Raw genomic sequence first — 19,370 nt, forward strand, 5'->3', positions numbered from 1 at the left:
TCCACTCTTTAGAACTTGGGAAAATCTGACTCGTTAAAGAGATAAGTTAAAGCTTGTTAACTCCCTGAAACATTCCTTCAAGACACATGGTGATATACCATCAAGTTCTACTGTCTTATTATACATCTCAAGTTTACTCAATTCCTCATATACCTCCTGCTCACCCACCATCAGTGGCTGGCTCTTTCTCTCTCCTTGCTGCTCTCAAGTTTAACATGATGTTGCTTTCACAAGGATGAAATATCTGTGTGAATTGTATTCAACATATGTATTATATCCTCCTCAGTAGTTATCATTCTACCATTCTCTCCACCCAGCATCATCTTTCCATAATCATTCTGGGATTCCTTTTGGCCTCATTAGCTATCTGCTGCTTATACTGCACTTTTTGCTACCATTACCATGCCAGTTATCTCTCCTGCTTGATCTTTGTACTCCTCTTGCAACTAATACCACCACTACCTCCATAATGCCTTCTTCCAAATTGCATGCTTCACCTTTTCATTATTTCACACTCACCTTATTTAACTGCTTGACCTTTTGAATGCATTTAGGCATTGCATCTGCCATACATTTTTGAACAGGTTCCAAGCAGCATTGATCTCCTTTTTTTTTTTTTCAAATTCTTCATTCCATGATATAGCTATAAGCTGTCTCCTCAGCATGTTATAATCACCAGCCTTATATTACCACATATATTTCTCACAGATGTTTTCATACAGCTGGCCACCACCCAAGTAATCACTTAATGGTTACTGTCACCAGTTGGAAGGAGATTTAGCACCTCATTTACAATAGCATCCTCTAGTGAAATAATCAAGTCCCTTGATCACCATGTACTCAGTTATGTGCTACCTAAGGTAATTGTTTCTCTCAAACATTCAAATTCACTCTCTTTGCTTTCAGATGCTGTCTCTTCATTCTGATCGATATTACCTTAATTAAAATCACATTTTCTTCTCGCTGCCCTCCACATTACCAGGTCTGTAGCAACTCAACTAGATATTTCATTCAGTTTCCCTCCATCTCACACCATACTGCTTCATAATCACCGCAATTGTTTGCTCCTTTCATCTTCACCTTGGATGGGGGATAATTCCTCTGCTGCCATCAACAGTACTCCTCTCCTTCTTCCCCTACCTATCCTCACAAAAAATATCATATCCATCCATCTCTATTCTTCTCAGAATATCATCACTTATTCATCATGCATCACATCACTTTTCACTTATTCCTACAATTTTTGGATGAATATACTCTATTAATGATACAATTTAATTTCCTTCATTTCAAATACTTCTAACATTTGTAAACATGCATACTAGCTTATTTCTGGTTCTATAACAAGCATCACCAACCTCACTCCTCAGATAGGACTGCTCCTTACTCCCTCCCTTGGCTACTCTTCTCTATTGTCACTGATCTTATACCTCTCCTCAGACCTGTTTATTTCCCTTGCATCCCTGGTCATCCCATTCCTTTTATGTACATGCACACATCCACTCTTCTCAAGCAGTGTCTCCCTGTCCAAACTCCCATTTCCCCTTTGTCTTGTGTTCCTTCTGTCTCATTCTCTTCACTCATGCCAGTCACCTCTGCTAGTTAAACATGACTCCTCTGTACTCCCAGCTACTCGTCCATCATAACTGATCTTACACCTCTCCAGAAACCTGTTTGTTTTCCTTACATCCTTGGTCACCATTCATTTCTTGTACACACCTGCTCCTGTATCCACCATCCACTCTTCTCATGCAGTGTTTTCCCTGCCTCATGTACCTTTTTTTTTTGTCTTGTGACCCTTCTGTCTCATTCTCTTCACTCATGTCAGTCACTTCTGCAAGTTAGAAGATGACTCATCTGTACCCCCCGACACTCCTTTTCATAACTGATCCTTTCTGTCTCATTCTTTTCACTCATGCCACTCGCCTCTGCATTCACAAGTTCTCGTATTCATGCTCTTCCACATCACCTGTGAAACACGTGTATATTTATAGTCTCTTTTTACATATACTTGTATTCTTGTGGTCTCTTCATTCTGTTGGCTGTGTTTAAATTGTTCCTTGTTTCCTTATTGGTATTGTATTCCTTATCTGACAGGAAAAGAATGCACTTAGTAATGCTTGTTATCATTTTCATTCCATTCTTGCTTCATGAAACTATCCACTTGTGTTCACTTTGAGATATCCATCATGAAATATGAGTATTTTTGTATTAAATGCTTTCTTTTCTTTTATTTTTATTTATTTTTTTTGTTTGTTTGTTTTGTAATTTACACATGTAATCAGTTTATTTTGAACTGATTACATGTGTAAATAAGATACCTGATTCTTATTATACCATAACTTAACACAAATTTGAAGGAAGTTGGTTAACGTATCTGCTCTCCAGTCAAAAGGCTGCAGGTTTGAATCCTGCTGCGGGCATGTTTGTTTGATTGTCTGTGAAAATACTAGTAGGGGTGGTCAGCGATAGATGGCTTTAGTGTAGGTGCGGTTCGTTGTAGATGAAATTGGTGATGGAGACAGAGTTGTAGAGCAAGTGCCCTCCCTCGATGAGTCCATGGACTCCCTGGAGTAATAATAATAACTTAAGCTAATATAATATTTAGCCGGCCTGGTTAGCATATTCCGCTCTCCAGCCAAAAGGCTGTGGGTTCAAATCCTACCATGGATGTTTGTGATTGTCTGTGAAAAATACTAGTGGTGGTGGTAGACAGAAGGCATTGATGTAGATGATGTGGTTCGCTGTAATTGGTGGATTTGAGTGGTGGAGATGGAGAGCTGTAGAGGTGGTGCCCTCTCCCGATGAGTCTGGGACTCCCTGGAGGTGTCAAGTAATAATAATATGTATTTAAATTAAGGGGATATTAAATCCCACATTATTTCAAAGCTGAATAAGAAACTCAAAGATCAGAATCAAAGAGTTTCATGCTGAATATAGTAAACTATAAAAGTTTGTAGCATAAGCTAAAGCACATAGTTCAACACTAGGGCAACTCGTAGCAAAGGTGGGTAAAGTTCTGATCACTATTCTTAGTATTACCCATAATGTAAAACACATCTCCTAGGAGATGTATGATGTTATACATTATGGTGGAAGGTCGCTACCCCCAGACCGGTTTCGACCTTTATTGAAGTCTCATCAGTGAGTAGGTAGACCAGGTAATACCGAGGTTATAGTGAAAAGAACTTATATACTTTGCTATACGAGTTGTCAAAGAGGTGCACCCATAAATTACTTAAATAAAAGAGCCAATAGGCTTCACTTCAGCGATGTAACAAAACGATGATAATTGTAGATAAAATTATTAATTATTGGTAATTAATCTAGTATTTAATAATTACAAAATCAATGGAAATGCTTGACATTTCCATTGATTTTGTCAAAATTAATTTTTTTATCTACAATTAGAATTAGAAATTGTTAAAATTACAATGCTTTACTTCTCAAATTAATCAGCTATTTTGGCAAATTAATATTTTTGTATTTTATATCTAGAACTACAAATTGCTAAAATTACAATGTTTTACTTTTCAGGTTAGTCGGCTATTACTGTTGATAATTCAAGCTAAGGAAACAGCTTTTAACCAGATACGAGCACAAGGAAGTAGTGGCTGTGGATGGTTCTTGTCAGTGTACAAAATGCTTTCCTTTAGTGAAGGGCCATATGGAATAGAAGAATATAGTCCATCTGATTCTCAAAAATTAGAACTACATCTGGAAACTGCAGCTAATCAGCTATGCCAGATTTTTAAGGTATTGAATTTTTTAATCATTCAATCACAATTTGTTAAAATCGCTTAATTGTGGCACAATAAATAAATACAGATGGTAGTATTTTACTGAATAAAAATATTATTTGTAATAAATAAACAGGAAAAAAAATACATCTTAATTTTTTTTTTTTAACCCAAATTCTCAGTGGTGGTTGAGATATTTTTCTCTTCATATATGTTGCTGCCAGTTTGTTTTGAAAACATTAATTCTGATCAGTGTAATTAAAGAAACAAACATAGCACTTGTGGGAATAATCATGTGAGAAATACTGGACAGAGCTGATTGTACCGTTTGTAATAAGATAATTGAATTTTTGGAATTCTTGAAGGATAATTATCTCAGGTAGTAAGTGGTGGTGGTGAAGAGTGAACACAAGAATCAGTTTTGGATTTTGTCATAATATTGGAGAAAGTGATTATAAATGCAGTGTTATCTGTAATCCCATTTAATGAGTATTTAGAAAAGAATATGTGTGGAATTGCAAGGACATGAGAATTGGCTTGGGCCATGGGTGGAAAATCTTGAAGGGAAAAAGATCAGCAGTGCACAAAAATTACTTATGTGAATTCCAACCATGAAAATTTGTAAACCTTACAGTACAGTAGTAGTAGCATGGGTGTGTGCTGAAGTTTAGAGAAAACCTTGATTTAGATGTACTGTGTCTTTAACGACTTCAGGTCTGTAATAAGCAGGATGATGATCATCTTCTACCTCAGGATGTTTACAAAACATCCCTGCTCAGAGTGGAACTTAAATCCACAATCTTTTCAAGAGTTTAGGAAATATTAGTCAGTGATTGCAGTGACAAATTGTATACTTAGAGTGAGAAGAATAGTTCGATCTCCTTTAATATTTGCTTCGTTCTAAACAGGAATTTTAGGGGAAGAAGAGGATTGCATTACCTAAGAAGATTTGATTCTGTAAATTCAGTGATTTTAAGGCATGATCAGCTGATGCATGTGATAATCACTGTTAGGTGTTTGATAAGGTTTTAGATTTAATATCTTAAAAAGTGTAAATTTAAAATAAAAAAATTTCAATTCTTATTATCTTCCTGTTCTAAAGTAAATTTGTGTTAATTACATTTGTTCTGTGAGATTATTTATAGTATTATATAATAAAGAGATAACAGAATGTTCACTATAATTAGAATATCACCAACATATCCTCCATATTATTTTAAAGTTGAATAAAGAGCATCTATTATAATTATTATTGCATGGGACTATCCACACAGTACCCATTGTACTTGAATGCATTCACTAAAAAAAACACTCACAACAGACTCTTGCAACTCATTCCATTTGCTCAGCACTCTCCAAGCAAAAAATGTAGTCCTCACATACACTTACTAACCATACTCAGTTTCGGGATGACCCCCACCTCTCGTTGATCTGTCTCTTGAACCAAGTGCTGAAAGTTTTTCTGTGTACCAGTCCTATAAAATCTTTTTAGTAATTTAAATTTCTCTTATATCCCTTCTTTTCTGCCTGTGGACCAACTTCTGCAACTCACAAACACTCCATTTATTGTTGTAGGGAACAGACCACTCACCACTGGATCTGCCAATTCCTTATTTCTGGAAACTCAGGTAACTTGTGCAGAGTAATCCAGATGTGGTCATATTACAGCATTTTAAAAGGAAATGAGAACTTCCTTATCTGTGCTTGTTAATATGTTCTTGAATAACCAAGTAATCTTGTCGGCTATCTCAGCCAATTTTGTAGTATTCCCTCTGAACTTTAATTCCCTATCCACCAACACCCCAAAAATTCATTGCTTCATCCAAATGGTACAAAGTTTGTAATCTTCTCTACCCAAAATGCATAACTACTTTTTTTTTTTTTTTTTTTTTTTGCACATACCATCAACCTGCTTAAATCATTCTGCAAGCTCTCTGCCTTGCCTTGATTAACTATTACACTACCAAATTTTGCATCATTTCCCTTCAAATCGATGTACAAATTAAATAGCAGTGGTTCAAACTCAGATTCCTGTAATACACCACTAGTCACCTGCCTTCTCCTAGATTGTGCTCCTCCATATACTACTTTTTGGTATCTCGCCATCAGTGAAATGTCTTCGCAAAATCCAGCAGTAAAATTGTGTAGTTATTTTCTTTATCCAACTCAGCTATCACTCTGTTATACAAAGTGCGTAAATTACTAAAGCATTGATTTACCCTTCACAAAGCCATGCTGTTCCCCACACCCATAGAGTATTGCATTTTTATCTACCCATTTGTTAATTCTGTCTTGCAAAATCTCCAATACTTTTACTACCACTTCTGAGGTTCTGATAAGTTGATGATTTGCTACCTCAGTATTAGAGCCCTTTTTATGCAGTGGAGTTATTTTGCCATACTTCCACTCTTGTAAGGAGAGTACCAGAGCTGAGATTTATGTTAAACAGCCTAATCAGAAGCACTGCCATTTTCTTTGTCACATTCTTGTAATATTAAATAATAAAGAAACACGTAAAAACCACAGTGATATCTTTAATTAGTAAAAGGACAGATATTTCCTACTAAAATTAATAGCACATCTTCAGTGTCTGTTACAGTAATAGGAATGGAATACAAGCAAAACGTTTTGATGGATTACCTATTAAAATACAATTGTTGTCGCGTGCTAGGAAACAATAGAAAATAACAAATTAATCTATTAAGATACATGGTTTTTTACATAACATAAAAGTCTCCCAGATCTTTGAGAGAGAAAGGCAGTCATTTCTATTTAAATTTGGTCAGTGTAAAATAGTTTCACAACTTTCTTTAAATAAGTGTTCATATTTGAATCTGCATCTATGGAGGAGAACAGCTTTATCCCACTGGACATTGAGTAGAGTCAATACTGTGCTGTGCCAGACCAGACTTCAGAGGTTTGTTATATTCAATATAATATTGATGCTCTTTTATTCTTTTTTCCAAAGAACGGCCAGTTTGTCCAAAATAAGTGACATCACATTCGCAAGGTATTTGGTAAATGCTAGCCAAAGATAGAGAAGACAGTTTATCCTTTGTAGAAGGTAATAAAGAAGAAATTTTGTTGATATGAATATATGTTGGAATCAATTGATACTTTTTCAGAATTCTGCCTATAGGTTCTGAGATTCCTGGAATGTACGGAATAGGAACTCTGCAGACTGTTGAAGAGACTGTAGGTATTGGAACATAAGAGTCAAGTATCTGTTGGATTTGATTGGAGTTGTAATCATTTGATTCCATTAACTTTTTAATGATGGAAAGTTCTTGTTGTAAGATTATTGGGGAAGAGCAAACCTTATGTGCTGTATGAATTAGAGATTTAAGAATGCCAAATTTTTGAGACGTGTAGTACGCAGACTTTTTGTGAAAGTATCTGCCAGTAAATGTGGGTTTTCGAAAGACGCTTGTAGATAAGGTACCAGAAGACATTCTAGTAATAAGGATGTGTCCAAAAATGGTAAAGTACCAGAGTTTTTCCATAGTGAATTGGATGCGTGGGTGAAGGTTATTTATTTGTTGTAGAAAAGTGGAAAGTTCATCTTCAGTGTGTGGCCAAACAGCAAAAAAATCATCGACGTAACGGTACTAAAGAGATGGTTGAGGATGAATGGATGAGAACATAATATCTTCGAATTGTTTCAAATAGTAGTTTGCCAAAGGTGGAGACAGAGGGCTACCCATGGCAGTACCTTCAATTTGCTTGTTGATTTTGTTTTTCCAACTGAAATAACCTGAGTGGATAACATATTTGAATATCCTTGCGATATCTGGAGGGTAATCTTCATATAAACAAGAACTTTCCATCATTAAAAAGTTAATGGAATCAAATGATTACAACTCCAATCAAATCCAACAGATACATGACTCTTATGTTCCAATACCTACAGTCTCTTCAACAGTCTGCAGACTTCCTATTCTGTACATTCCAGGAATCTCAGAACCTATAGGTAGAATTCTGAAAAAGTATCAATTGATTCCAACATATATTCCTATCAACAAAATTTCTTCTTTATTACCTTCTACAAAGGATAAATTGTCTCTTATTTTGGACAAACTGACCGTTCTATGGAAAAAAAAATAAAAGAACATCAATATTATATTGAATATAACAAACCTCTGAAGTCTGGTCTGGCGCAGCACGTATTGACTCTACTCATAGTGTCCAGTGGGATAAAGCTGTTCTCCTCCATAGATGCAGATTCAGCTATGAACGCTTATTTAAAGAAAGTTGTGAAACTATTTTACACCGACTGAATTTAAATAGAAATGACTGCCTTTCTCTCTCAAAGATCTGGGAGACTTTTATGTTATGTAAAAAACCATGTATCTTAATAGATTAATTTGTTATTTTCTATTATTTCCTAGCACACGACAACAATTGTATTTTAATAGGTGATCCACCGAACGTTTTGCTTATATTCCATTCCTATTATTGTAACAGACACTGAAGATGTACTATTAATTTTAGTACAAAATATCTGTCCTTTTACTAATTAAAGATATCACTGTGGTTTTTACGTGTTTCTTTATTATTTAATTTACTATGCCACAGGTTCCTCTAAAAATTTCTTGCCTATATGTTGTACTAATAATAGTGAGATTACTCATCTTTCTCCTTGTATGACCTATAGAACCTGTTTTATGCAGCTCCTGCTTAATGATGCTAATCGTCAATTTAATTCTCATCTGATATTGCTTCATTGAGACTAGGGTTTGTAGGTTTTTAAATTTAATAAAACAGTTTTAGATATTAGAATTAATATGTAAAAATTAATTATTTAATTAAAAACATCAACATTTTGACTAGAAACTGGTGTATGTGTTACAAGTGAGAAATCAGAAGATGATGTAGAACGTGAAGATGACAATGGCGAGGATTTTTTAAATTCTCTAAAACTAGATAGCGCCTGTGGATTCTCTGTTGTCTGACAATTACACACAATCAATTTCTCAAATTAGAAAAATTGCAAATTTTTTAGAAAATCTCCCATAAGAGATAGCATCCTTCAGAATTATGTAAAACAAGAAAAAGAAAGGAATTAAGTCTGATTCTTGACTGCCAAACGAGATGGAATAGTTACAGGTCATGAGTGAAAGGTTTATAACATTAAAAGAATGTGTTGTTTTAGCTTTGAATGATATTGGTGCATCTCATGCAGAATGAAGCTCAATATCCTATAATCAAGGAGCTTCTTAAAGTGTTGGGACCAGTACGTCTAGCAGCTGAGGCCTTAGGGTGGCACGATGCCAATTTATTAACAAGTGAATGCATATTTGAATTTCTGTTAAATGAACTAAAAAATATAGACTGAAATTAGTTCCAAATTATGAAATGCTTTAGAAGTATGAATTCAAGAAAGAAGACAAGTTGGATTGGTAACCCATTTGTTATATTTGCAAAATCCACAAAAAAATTTTAACAAAGAAATCTAGTGTGTTTCCACTAGCTTCAAAACTCTATATTAAAAACTATAACTCATTTTTTAGGAATGTTAGTCAAGTGAGTAACAACAATACGCATGTTGCAGGTACATGATTTATGGGTTGAGAGACATAATGTAATTGACGTGAAAGTTAATTTCTTTAGTGTTAAGTGATCTAATAAAAGTTTTCCAAATATCAGATAGGATTAGACCTTGTTTCTTATTGAATGGGCGACTATAGCAGCTTCCTTGAAGGTTCTGGAATGGCTTCTCTTCTATATAGGGCATATGACTCTTATCATTAGTCATAGTCATTCTACGAGAATGACTCTTATCCCACTCGATAAGATGGCAAAGTGGGAAGAAAGTCCTGAAATATCTTGTCTGTTGTTTCTAACATAGCCTATGTGCTCCTTCTGTCTCGTTTCGAAGCTTCTAGAGGTCTGACCAATGTAACTAACACCACAGGAACAAGGTATATTGTATACTCCAGAGTACTTGTAGAACGGATGAGGGTCTTTTGGTGATCTTAAAAATTTCTGAATAGTGTTGACTGGCTTGAATGTTACTCTAATATTGTGTGGTTTTAGAAGGATAGCCAATTTTTTTAAAAAATGGAGCTAACAAATGGAATAGTTACAGTGCTGATGTATTGGGTGTCATCACGTTGTCTTTGTGGTATATCTGAAAAGAGAATCTTCTTGATGTGTCTTTTAGGATAACCATTTAAGGATAGCTCTCTAGATATTGTAGTTACCATATTTTTCGGACAATAAGACGCACCCCAAATTTATGAGACGATTTTTAGAAAAAAATATTAATTTTTATTATATAAAAATATTTACAAATTCTTACTTAATTTTTATTTATTGTTACAATATTAGCAATATTCAGTTCATCTTCACTCTCGGTATTATCACTAATCTCGTTAATATCGCCATTCGTATTACTTTCGTCTGAACTTTTGTTGTCACTCCCTTCAAAAACTGCGTCCTCTTCGGTACCATCCATCGCATGACTTATCCCGCATTTCTTAAATAACTTTATAATCATCTCTTCTTTCACAGCTTCCCATGAATTTTTCACCCAGGTACATACTTCTGAAATTGTTGGCCGTTTCATACGTCCTGTTGCTGTAACATCGTGATTCGGCTTTGCCATCCATTTGTTCCACACTTCCCGCATAAAATTTGTGAATGGTTTATTAATAAATCCATCCAACGGTTGTAATTGACTTGTAAGACCTCCAGGAATGACAGCTAATTCTGTATTCATTTCTTTTAGAAGCTTCTTGGTTGATTCTGTTTTATGCGCTCTGAATTGATCCCACACTAACAACGCAGGCTTTTTAAACAACGCACCTGGACGTTTTGCCTATATCCTTTGTATCCATAATTTCATTCCTGTTTCGTCCATCCAGCCTTTATCTTGAACGTGGATAATAATGCCACGAGGAATTTCATCTCTTGGTAACGTTTTTCTCTTAAAGATTAACATGGAGAGTAGTTTTGTTCTGTCCGCGCAACAAGCTAAAACTACAGTGTGGTGAGTTTTTTCGTGACCCTGTTGTTTTGATCACTATTGATAAATTTCCTTCTTGCTGATATGACAAATCTATGGAATTCTATAATTTTTGCTTCATAATCAGCTGACATTTCTTGGGCTAGGGGGATTTTTGTACGTAGGCATAACCCGTGTCTTTTCATAAATCTAAAGCACCAAGACGGTGATCTGGTAAAATCTAAAATTCCATTAGCAATTGCCCATCATTTCGCCTCAAAAATTATCATTTTCATAGAAACATATATTCCCATGTTTAGATGATTTGTTACCCAATTTTTCATTTGTACTTCTAATTCCAGCCATTTTTCTAGGTTCGAATGGAATGTTTTCTTGTGTTTACATAGTTTTAATTGTTCCTCTTGTTTTCACCACTCACAAACCATTTTTTCTGTTGATGGTGGACCAAAATGTCTTTCTGCTGCTCTGTTTCCATATTGTTTTGCATAATTTATCACATTTAATTTATAACTCGCATTATATGAAAGTCGTTTTTGTTTACTCATTTTTTCTAATTTTAAAATAAAAATTTTAACGACTTATAAAAAATAATTCAAATGAACCGTACAAAAGCGCATATGACACACTAATGACTATTGATGCTCTAAATCGGTGATTCACCCACAGCAGCGAGATAACTTGGGTACCTACTTTCAATGGTGTACTTACTAATTTTATGAACATATTGCACCGGTAATTGAACTTCGTTAACACTTCGGTACAGTGTAAAAATTCATATTTTAATGTTACCTTCGGACCATAAGACGCACCCCAATTTTCAGTTGATTTTTCTATGTAAAAAAGTGCATCTTATGGTTCGAAAAATACGGTAATTCTTCTTGTAAGTCGTCTTGGTTTGTGGTATACTGCATAGCTCTTTTCTTAAGCATATGGATAATGCTAAGTTTCTGGGATATATGATGTGACGAGTTGAAATGGAGGTAACGTCCAGTATTCGTAAGTTTTCTGTACACAGATAGGTTGATACTGTTATTGGTTTGTTTCTTTATTAGGATGTCTAGGAATGGAAGGTTTCATCTTTTTCAATTTCTAATGTGAATTTGATAGTATGGTGGAAATGATTGATTTTGTTGAGATATTCCATTGGTTCTTCTTTCTTATGATTCCAAATGATAAAGATGTCGTCTACATATATTTTGTTTGGCAAAAATCCCTCCACAAACAACTTACTGGATTAGCCATGGGTAGCCCCCTCTCTCCTTCTTGTGCTGACTTATTCATGGGAGACCTACAAGATAAAATCTTATCTCAAATTACCCCAAAACCTATAACTTGGTGCAGATATGTAGACAACATCTTTATCATTTGGAATCATAAGAAAGAACTAATGGAATATCTCAACAAAATCAATAGTTTCCACCATGCTATCAAATTCACATTAGAAATTGAAAAAAAAGATAAAAAACTTCCATTCCTAGACATCCTAATAGAGAAACAAACCAATAACAGTATCAACCTATCTGTGTATAGAAAACTTACGAATACTGGACGTTACCTCCATTTCAACTCGTCACATCATATATCCCAGAAACTTAGCATTATCCATATGCTTAAGAAAAGAGCTATACAGTATACTATGACCCAAGATGACTTACAAGAAGAATTAACTACAATATCCAGAGAGCTATCCTTAAATGGTTATCCTAAAAGACTCATCAACAAGATTCTCTTTTCAGATAGACAACAGACCATAAAGACAATGTGATGACACCCAATACATCAGCACTGTAACTATTCCATTTCCAAAAAATTGGCTATCCTTCTAAAACCACAGAATATTAGAGTAACATTCAAGCCAGTCAACACTATTTGGAAATTTTTAAGATCACTGAAAGACCCCTCATCCGTTCTACAAGTACTCTGGAGTATACAATATACCTTGTTCCTGTGGTGTTAGTTACATTGGTCAGACCTCTAGAAGCTTTGAAACAAGACAGAAGGAGCACATAGGCTATGTTAGAAACAACAAACAAGATATTTCAGGCCTTTCTTCCCACTTTGCCACTACTAACCATCTTATTGAGTGGGATAAGAGTCATATGCCCTATATAGAAGAGAACTACCATTCCAGAACCTTCAAGGAAGCTGCTATAGTCGCCCGTTCAATAAGAAACAAGGTCTAATCCTACCTGATATTTGGAAAACTTTTATTAGATCACTTAACACTAAAGAAATGAACTTTCACGTCAATTACAGCCAATAAATCATGTACCCGCAACACACGTATTGTCTCACGCACATTACTAATTTTGTATGAATTAGAACTGTCAGTTAAAAACCTAGTCTGTTACCTTCATATCGCTTACCAATTGTATCCCTGAAGATGCCGATAGCAAAAATCGGTGACACTAGTCTGATAATAAATATTACTCACTTGACTAACATTTCTAAAAAATGAGTTATAGTTTCTAATACAAGTAGTCAAGAAAAAAGTCACACTATCAATATTATTAAGTTATCTGTAAAAATATTGTCTAGAATATATCCAAATTCTTCTATGGAAACAGATTCCTATGATGAATATATCAGAGACAGAGAAACTATTAATCAGGGCAATGCTCTAAAAGAAGCCATGGAAAAAACAATTCATGGGTTTCTTGAGGAACCTGAAGAAATAATATGAAATCCGATGACACTGAAGACCAAATTTTCAGTATTTCAATCGACCAATAAATGAACAAAGAATTTAGATTTAATATTTGATGCCCAAAAACAATAAAACCAAGTTCAGTAGCCAGTGAGAGAGTATTTTCTACTTCAGGCAATTTTGTATCTAGAATAAGAAGAAGATTAAGTAATCATTCAGTGAACATTTTATGTTTTTGAAATCATATTTCCTGAAGAAAAATACTCAATGAAATAAAAATTTATATTTTATACGGATTTTAGTTGTTTTTTTTTTTATTTGGTTTTATATGGAGTATATTTTATTTTGTTATACTTGTAGTTCCATAAATATTAAATAAACTGAATGATATTAAAATAAGTATAAATATTTCGTACTGTTTCAATTATTTTTTTATTTTATTTTTTCGTAAAAATTCGAAAACCAGTTTTTGTATAAACCCTAATTGAGACATTCCCTTGATCATCTCCCATGCATTGCTAACATCGTTTCCATGCAGATTCTTGTGCCTTGGCAATGCTATATGCTTCAAGCTGCCTTCTATATGTTCCATATAGTTGGCAACTTCCTAAGTCAAGACCACATGATCTTTCTTTCTATTCAAAGGCATATTCTTATTATAATTGCTATGAACAGATCCTCTATTGTCATCAGATGCAGCTCTCAAACCTCTAGTCCCTCTGTTATGTGCTGTTTTAAAGTAATTATCTCTTGGTGAATAAATTCCATGTCTTTCCTGCCTTGTAATCATCTGCACTCATTGTTCTAATTTGCCAATGTATATCGTCCACACCTTGCCCTCCCCAATAGCCTATAGCAGGAACCAACTTTGTATTTTACTTTTTTCATTTCAAATCTTCATCCCAGCCACAGCTTTAATGCCATTGAGTGATGTCTGTCTTGTAGAATGAAAAGTCCATTTCTGGGAGGAGGTGGGGGGGAAAACCCTGCTGCTTTCATATCAGACAGTTAATTCATCATCATTTGGCCTTATAATAATGATTCTTTGCATCTTAGACAGAATTTGAAACAGACTTTCTAACCACTGGGCACTATTGATTAACTGAAGTGCGATCTGCTTCGTTTAAAGTACTTATGTAGATAATATTTAAAGCTTTTAAGATAACTAATTAGTGAACAAATATTTCATATGTGATTCAAAGGCATTGTTTGTATGTGTGGTTGTACAGAATGGTGCAAAAAAAAACGGTATTGAACTTTGACACCCCCCCCCTCAGTACCCATGCTGTGACATATGCCATTTGACTGCATGCACATTAATAGAAGAGTACGTGTAGAGTCTACACTATTACATTTAGCTGTAGCAGTGGTAATGACATTGGAAGAAAATATGTTTTATTGTTGACCATTATTTTCATTAATACGGAGTTGATAGAGCAAATGGTCTAAGCTTATGACATGTTTGCAAGAGTGTTCATCGTATCCTTAAACTTTCCCCAAGCAATAGTGTCATCATTGCCTTCATTGAGAGGGTCCAGCATACCAGGAGTGTTCATTACCAATGCAAAGAGCATTTGGGGAGACGATGAACTGTTAATACAAATAAGAATTATGGGCATGTGCTGGAGCAAGTGTTACAGTCTCAGAAACACAGTCAACGCCGAACAGCAGTAAAACTTGGATAGCGAGGCAGTCACTACAAAGAATCCTCAAGGAGCTCATTCAAATGGGTCAGTAGTTAACAGTAATGGATTATGCTGTACAGCGAGAATATGTCCTCATAGATCCAATGCGTATGAGGATCTATCCTTCCTCCATGGTGTCTAGTTCTCAGACAAAGCGCATTTCCATCTAAGTAGTCACGTAAACAGATAAACCTACAGGTTTCTCAAGACCTGAATTTATCCAAGAGAAACCTTTTCACATCGAGGTTATTGCATTGGTTTGTGGTTTCTGGTCATGGCATAATTGGGCCCTACTGAATTGAAGAGGGTGATGTAACCATGACCTTCAATAGCAAATGCTGCATCAAGAATGTGTTGGTTTTGTTCACCCAGGATTTACGTAGGATTTGTCATGCAAAAAAACATTCCAATTCGTGTGCACAGGTATTCCAACAAGATGGAGCAACCTGTCTCACATCACATGGTTCTAGAGCCTATTTATCAGAACACTTCCCCAGGAGGCTCATTTCGAGGTTCACAGAATTCCCGTTTCCTTCACGTTCTCCTGATCTCACATCTCTTGATGACTTCATTTGGGATATGTTGAAGGAATGAGTATTCCACCATGAACCACCTTCAAACCTTGTTGGACTAAGGGATAAAATTATACGATATGCCCAGCAGATGGCCAAACCCTTGTTCTCTAATATGACAGAGAATCTTCATATGTTATGAAACCTGTCTTGAAAGAACAAGCTGCTCATTTCAAGCATGTAATCTACTGTTGTTAACAGTTTATTTGGCCAAGATTCCACCAATGGTTGTGGATGTACATGTCATTATGTGTCAATGTATTTCTTTAATAAACCCATTTACTCCATAACATATATCGTTGTAGTTACTCGGTATTGTTTTTTTTGCACGATACTGTATTAAATTCAGAAGTAGACATTAATTCAATAGTGATGCAATAGTATTGCAAAAGGATATAGATATCAAAGAGTGATTTATGGAGGAGTTGAGTCCAGGAGAAGGCAAATGACTAGTGGTGTAGACCACAGGGCTCAGTACTTGGTCCTCTGTTGTTTAATTTGTATGTCAGGTGATATAGGAAATGATTTGACAGGAAGTATTGATTCGTTTGCTGATGATGTAAAACTGGGAAGAGCAATAGTAAATGAAGATGATATAGAGATCTGCAGGATGGCTTAAATAAATTAACAGTTTGGACAAAAGTAAATGGCTGCCAGTTAAATGCAATGGAACTGAACTTATTAGTGGTTGTACACACTAATAAGGTCCATTGCATGGCAGGAAGGAAGAGAATGAGGTGTCACTGGTGGAATTTGTGTGCGAGTGGTTAGAAAGTATGTTAGAGCTAGATTATTTTTGCTTGGAGGGTTTCAGAGAGGTGGTTGTGAGTGCTTCATCAGTGAATGAGTTTAAGAAGAGGTATGATAGGTATTGTGCGAATAATGGATCTCCTGTGATGAATCTTTTGACTCCATAAAGATACCTGTATAATAATAATAACTAAATGAATGTATTAAACAATTTGCCACCATCCTGATGTAGATACTTTAAAGTTATCATTTTATTACTTAATTGGGAAAGTGAATGGTAAAATAATAACCTACTAATTAACTTTTCATGCACTTGTTTTTTTCCCTTATGCTTTTCCAGAATAATTTAATGACATAAATTATTTAAAGGGATCTGAGAGTGTTATAACTATTCACTTATAATTAGAAACTAATATAATTTAAGCATACTTTCTAATATCAGTTATATTTTCTCATTTTTCATTTAAAAATTTCAGCTTCAGACTCCGAGTCTTTCATCAGTGCAAAATTTGCAGTCATTTAGAGAAAACCATGGACAATTCTCACCTCATAAAGCATCACCACCACCTGAATTTATCATGGAAAATCATGTACCTCAGCTGACTCCTTTGGGACGTTATCAGTTAATAAATGGACTGAGAAATTTTGATGTGTCTTATCAAGGAAACCCAGACCTTCAGCCAATTCAGAGTACTGAAATCACATTTTTAGTCCGTATATTATGGATCATCTCCTCTTTCCTTAATGAAAAGGTAAAATTTATCATTTTAATTCTCTTTAGAGTCATCTGTGTAATAGCAGATTGGATGATGATGATTATAATATTTTAGGCAGTGAAAAGTTTGAAATAAATAATCAAGTACTGCAGTATTTGAAACAGTTATTCCTCTGGTTTGTGATATTTATATTGATTGACAACAAAGCAGTGTCATTAGCAGTAAAGTACATAATTTTTTTAACTGTTATGAGCTATTTTTTTATTTTTCCCTTCAAGAATTTTTTTTTCTTTTTTTTTTTTGATAAATTTTAAAAATGGAATTAACTTGATTTAATTAGTACATTAAACTGGTTTTCATAGTTTCTTTATATGTGCTTTGCAAAAATGTCTAATCTCTAATAGATTCATTTTTTAATTCTATCTGCATGAAAGGTTATTCTCAGATGTGACATCTAGGTGGAATTCATTGAAATTCAATATTTGGGATACTTGAAAAATATTTTCACACTCTGAATTTTTTTAGACCATTTACATGGGAAAAATTTGGCAAAACATTTCAAAATGAAACATTTAGACAAGGGTTCTCAAGGGCCAAAGCTTGGATAACTGGGTGGTGACCACGTAGCCTTTAAAGAAATGCAAAGAACTAACCAGGGCTTTTGATCTAATTGCCATTTTAGATTAAAACTGGACTGAATACTTACTTTTTTGTGTACTGGTGGATTAGTTTTTTCCAGCTAATTTCTTATTCCATATAAATTGATTGAACTTTGTCATCTTCACTTAAAATTATGACAAAAGCTGAAATAGGTTACATGCTCGATAGGTTCACCATTAAACAGTTGAATGTTTTCCTTGTCCCTTATTTTGATCGTTTCTTTTATTGCTGATTTACATATGCATGCTCAATAGAGGTCATAAGACGTATAACACAACAGTACCATGTGTGGAGCAAGTGATAGAAGAGAAAGAAGTAATCTGTTAGCATGTTTCTTGAAAAGATAGTTTCACTCATTGAGAAAAAGAGTATGGGATGTCTGTTTGAAAGAACAATAGATGAAATGCAGAAAATTGATGGCACACTGGTTTGATAAGTTTGAAGTTGTACTATATTACAGATGTTGACTAGTGGCTGCTCTGGTTCTTAGAACAGCCACTGCAAGCAATGTAAGCTCTCTTATTTCAGCAGTGAAGATAGAAAATGTGATTAGAAAATTTTTAAAAAGCTGAAACACAGGATTCAATTAGAAATTCTCAAATATGGAGGTATAAAAATTTTGGTGGGTGAAGTATGCAGAGGATGAATGTTCAGAAAAACCTTATTATTATTCTTTCAAATTCTGGACCTTTCCTTAACCAGCTCTCCCTCTGAAAACACTATAGATGTCTGTTCTCCTCTTGGCAACTACAACCATAATCTTATCCATGTCTCCTTTTCTACAAATCTATCTCCTCTTAGCAATCTATGGTACTACAACTGTGTCAACTGAAGTGACCTCTAAGATTTCTATGCTTCATTTCCACATTCAAATTACTGTTTCTACTGCCCTGAACTAATGACCAAAATAATCCTTATTGGAATGAGAGCTAGGGCTATCATTCCCCACTGTAGAATGATAGCACTATATTACAAACCCTTGGCTTTTATCCAAGTCCTTGTTCTATGAAAAATGTGACTCTGCATTCGATGATAAAAATACAGTACGTGTTCAATCGCTTGAGTCCAAAAACTCCAGCTTCTCAAAGCAAGTATCGTCAGATCTTATATTTCAGTCTTCTAAAGCACTTCTTGCTGTTTCCGTCCCAGATCTTGGTCTTTCTGAATCTTTTTCCTGCCATCCTGACAAAATACATAGGTTTTACTAACCTTTCCTCTCACATTCTGTTTGAGTGACAAAACCACCTAATGTTACTCTGTTCACAGATTCCTGAATGTTAACGGTGTTAAGGACCTTCCTAATATCCTCATTTTTAATGTGGTGCTGCTAATGATGCCATCTGTTCATTCCCCAGTTTTTCTCAGAAAAAGTTTCATATCTGCAGTCTCTGATCAAGTATTTTATTTCTAATCCAGCATTTGATTGGGGGGGGGGGGGGGATTGGAATACTTCAAAATGAACATATTTAAATCAGTTCCATGCATGACATGTCTCAGATGATTAAGAAAGTGAATTATTGTTACTGAAATGTGCACTCTACAAACAATAATAACAATAATCTGTTTCATTTTCAAGTCGAGAGGTCATAAAGGTTGCAATTCTTCTTAAAAATAAAATTAAAAAAATGGTGAA

At 34.7% G+C, this 19,370-nt stretch overlaps 1 protein-coding gene across 3 annotated transcripts in view; it reads left to right on the plus strand.

Moving 5' to 3' along the window:
• LOC150108870 (sphingomyelin phosphodiesterase 4) overlaps window positions 1-19,370 on the plus strand; it is a 295,822-nt gene that overhangs the window by 273,430 nt on the left and 3,022 nt on the right. For all 3 annotated transcript variants that reach the window (XM_090403908.1, XM_090403915.1, XM_090403923.1), the window contains 2 exons: window positions 3,538-3,756; window positions 16,838-17,113. In XM_090403908.1, coding sequence (XP_090260034.1) covers window positions 3,538-3,756; window positions 16,838-17,113 — 495 coding nt within the window. The remainder of the gene's footprint in view (window positions 1-3,537; window positions 3,757-16,837; window positions 17,114-19,370) is intronic.

Source organism: Typopeltis vanoorti, chromosome 2 (assembly GCF_054136105.1).
Source record: "Typopeltis vanoorti isolate ZY-2024b chromosome 2, IOZ_Tvanoo_1.0, whole genome shotgun sequence".
NCBI classification, from domain to species: domain Eukaryota; kingdom Metazoa; phylum Arthropoda; class Arachnida; order Uropygi; family Thelyphonidae; genus Typopeltis; species Typopeltis vanoorti.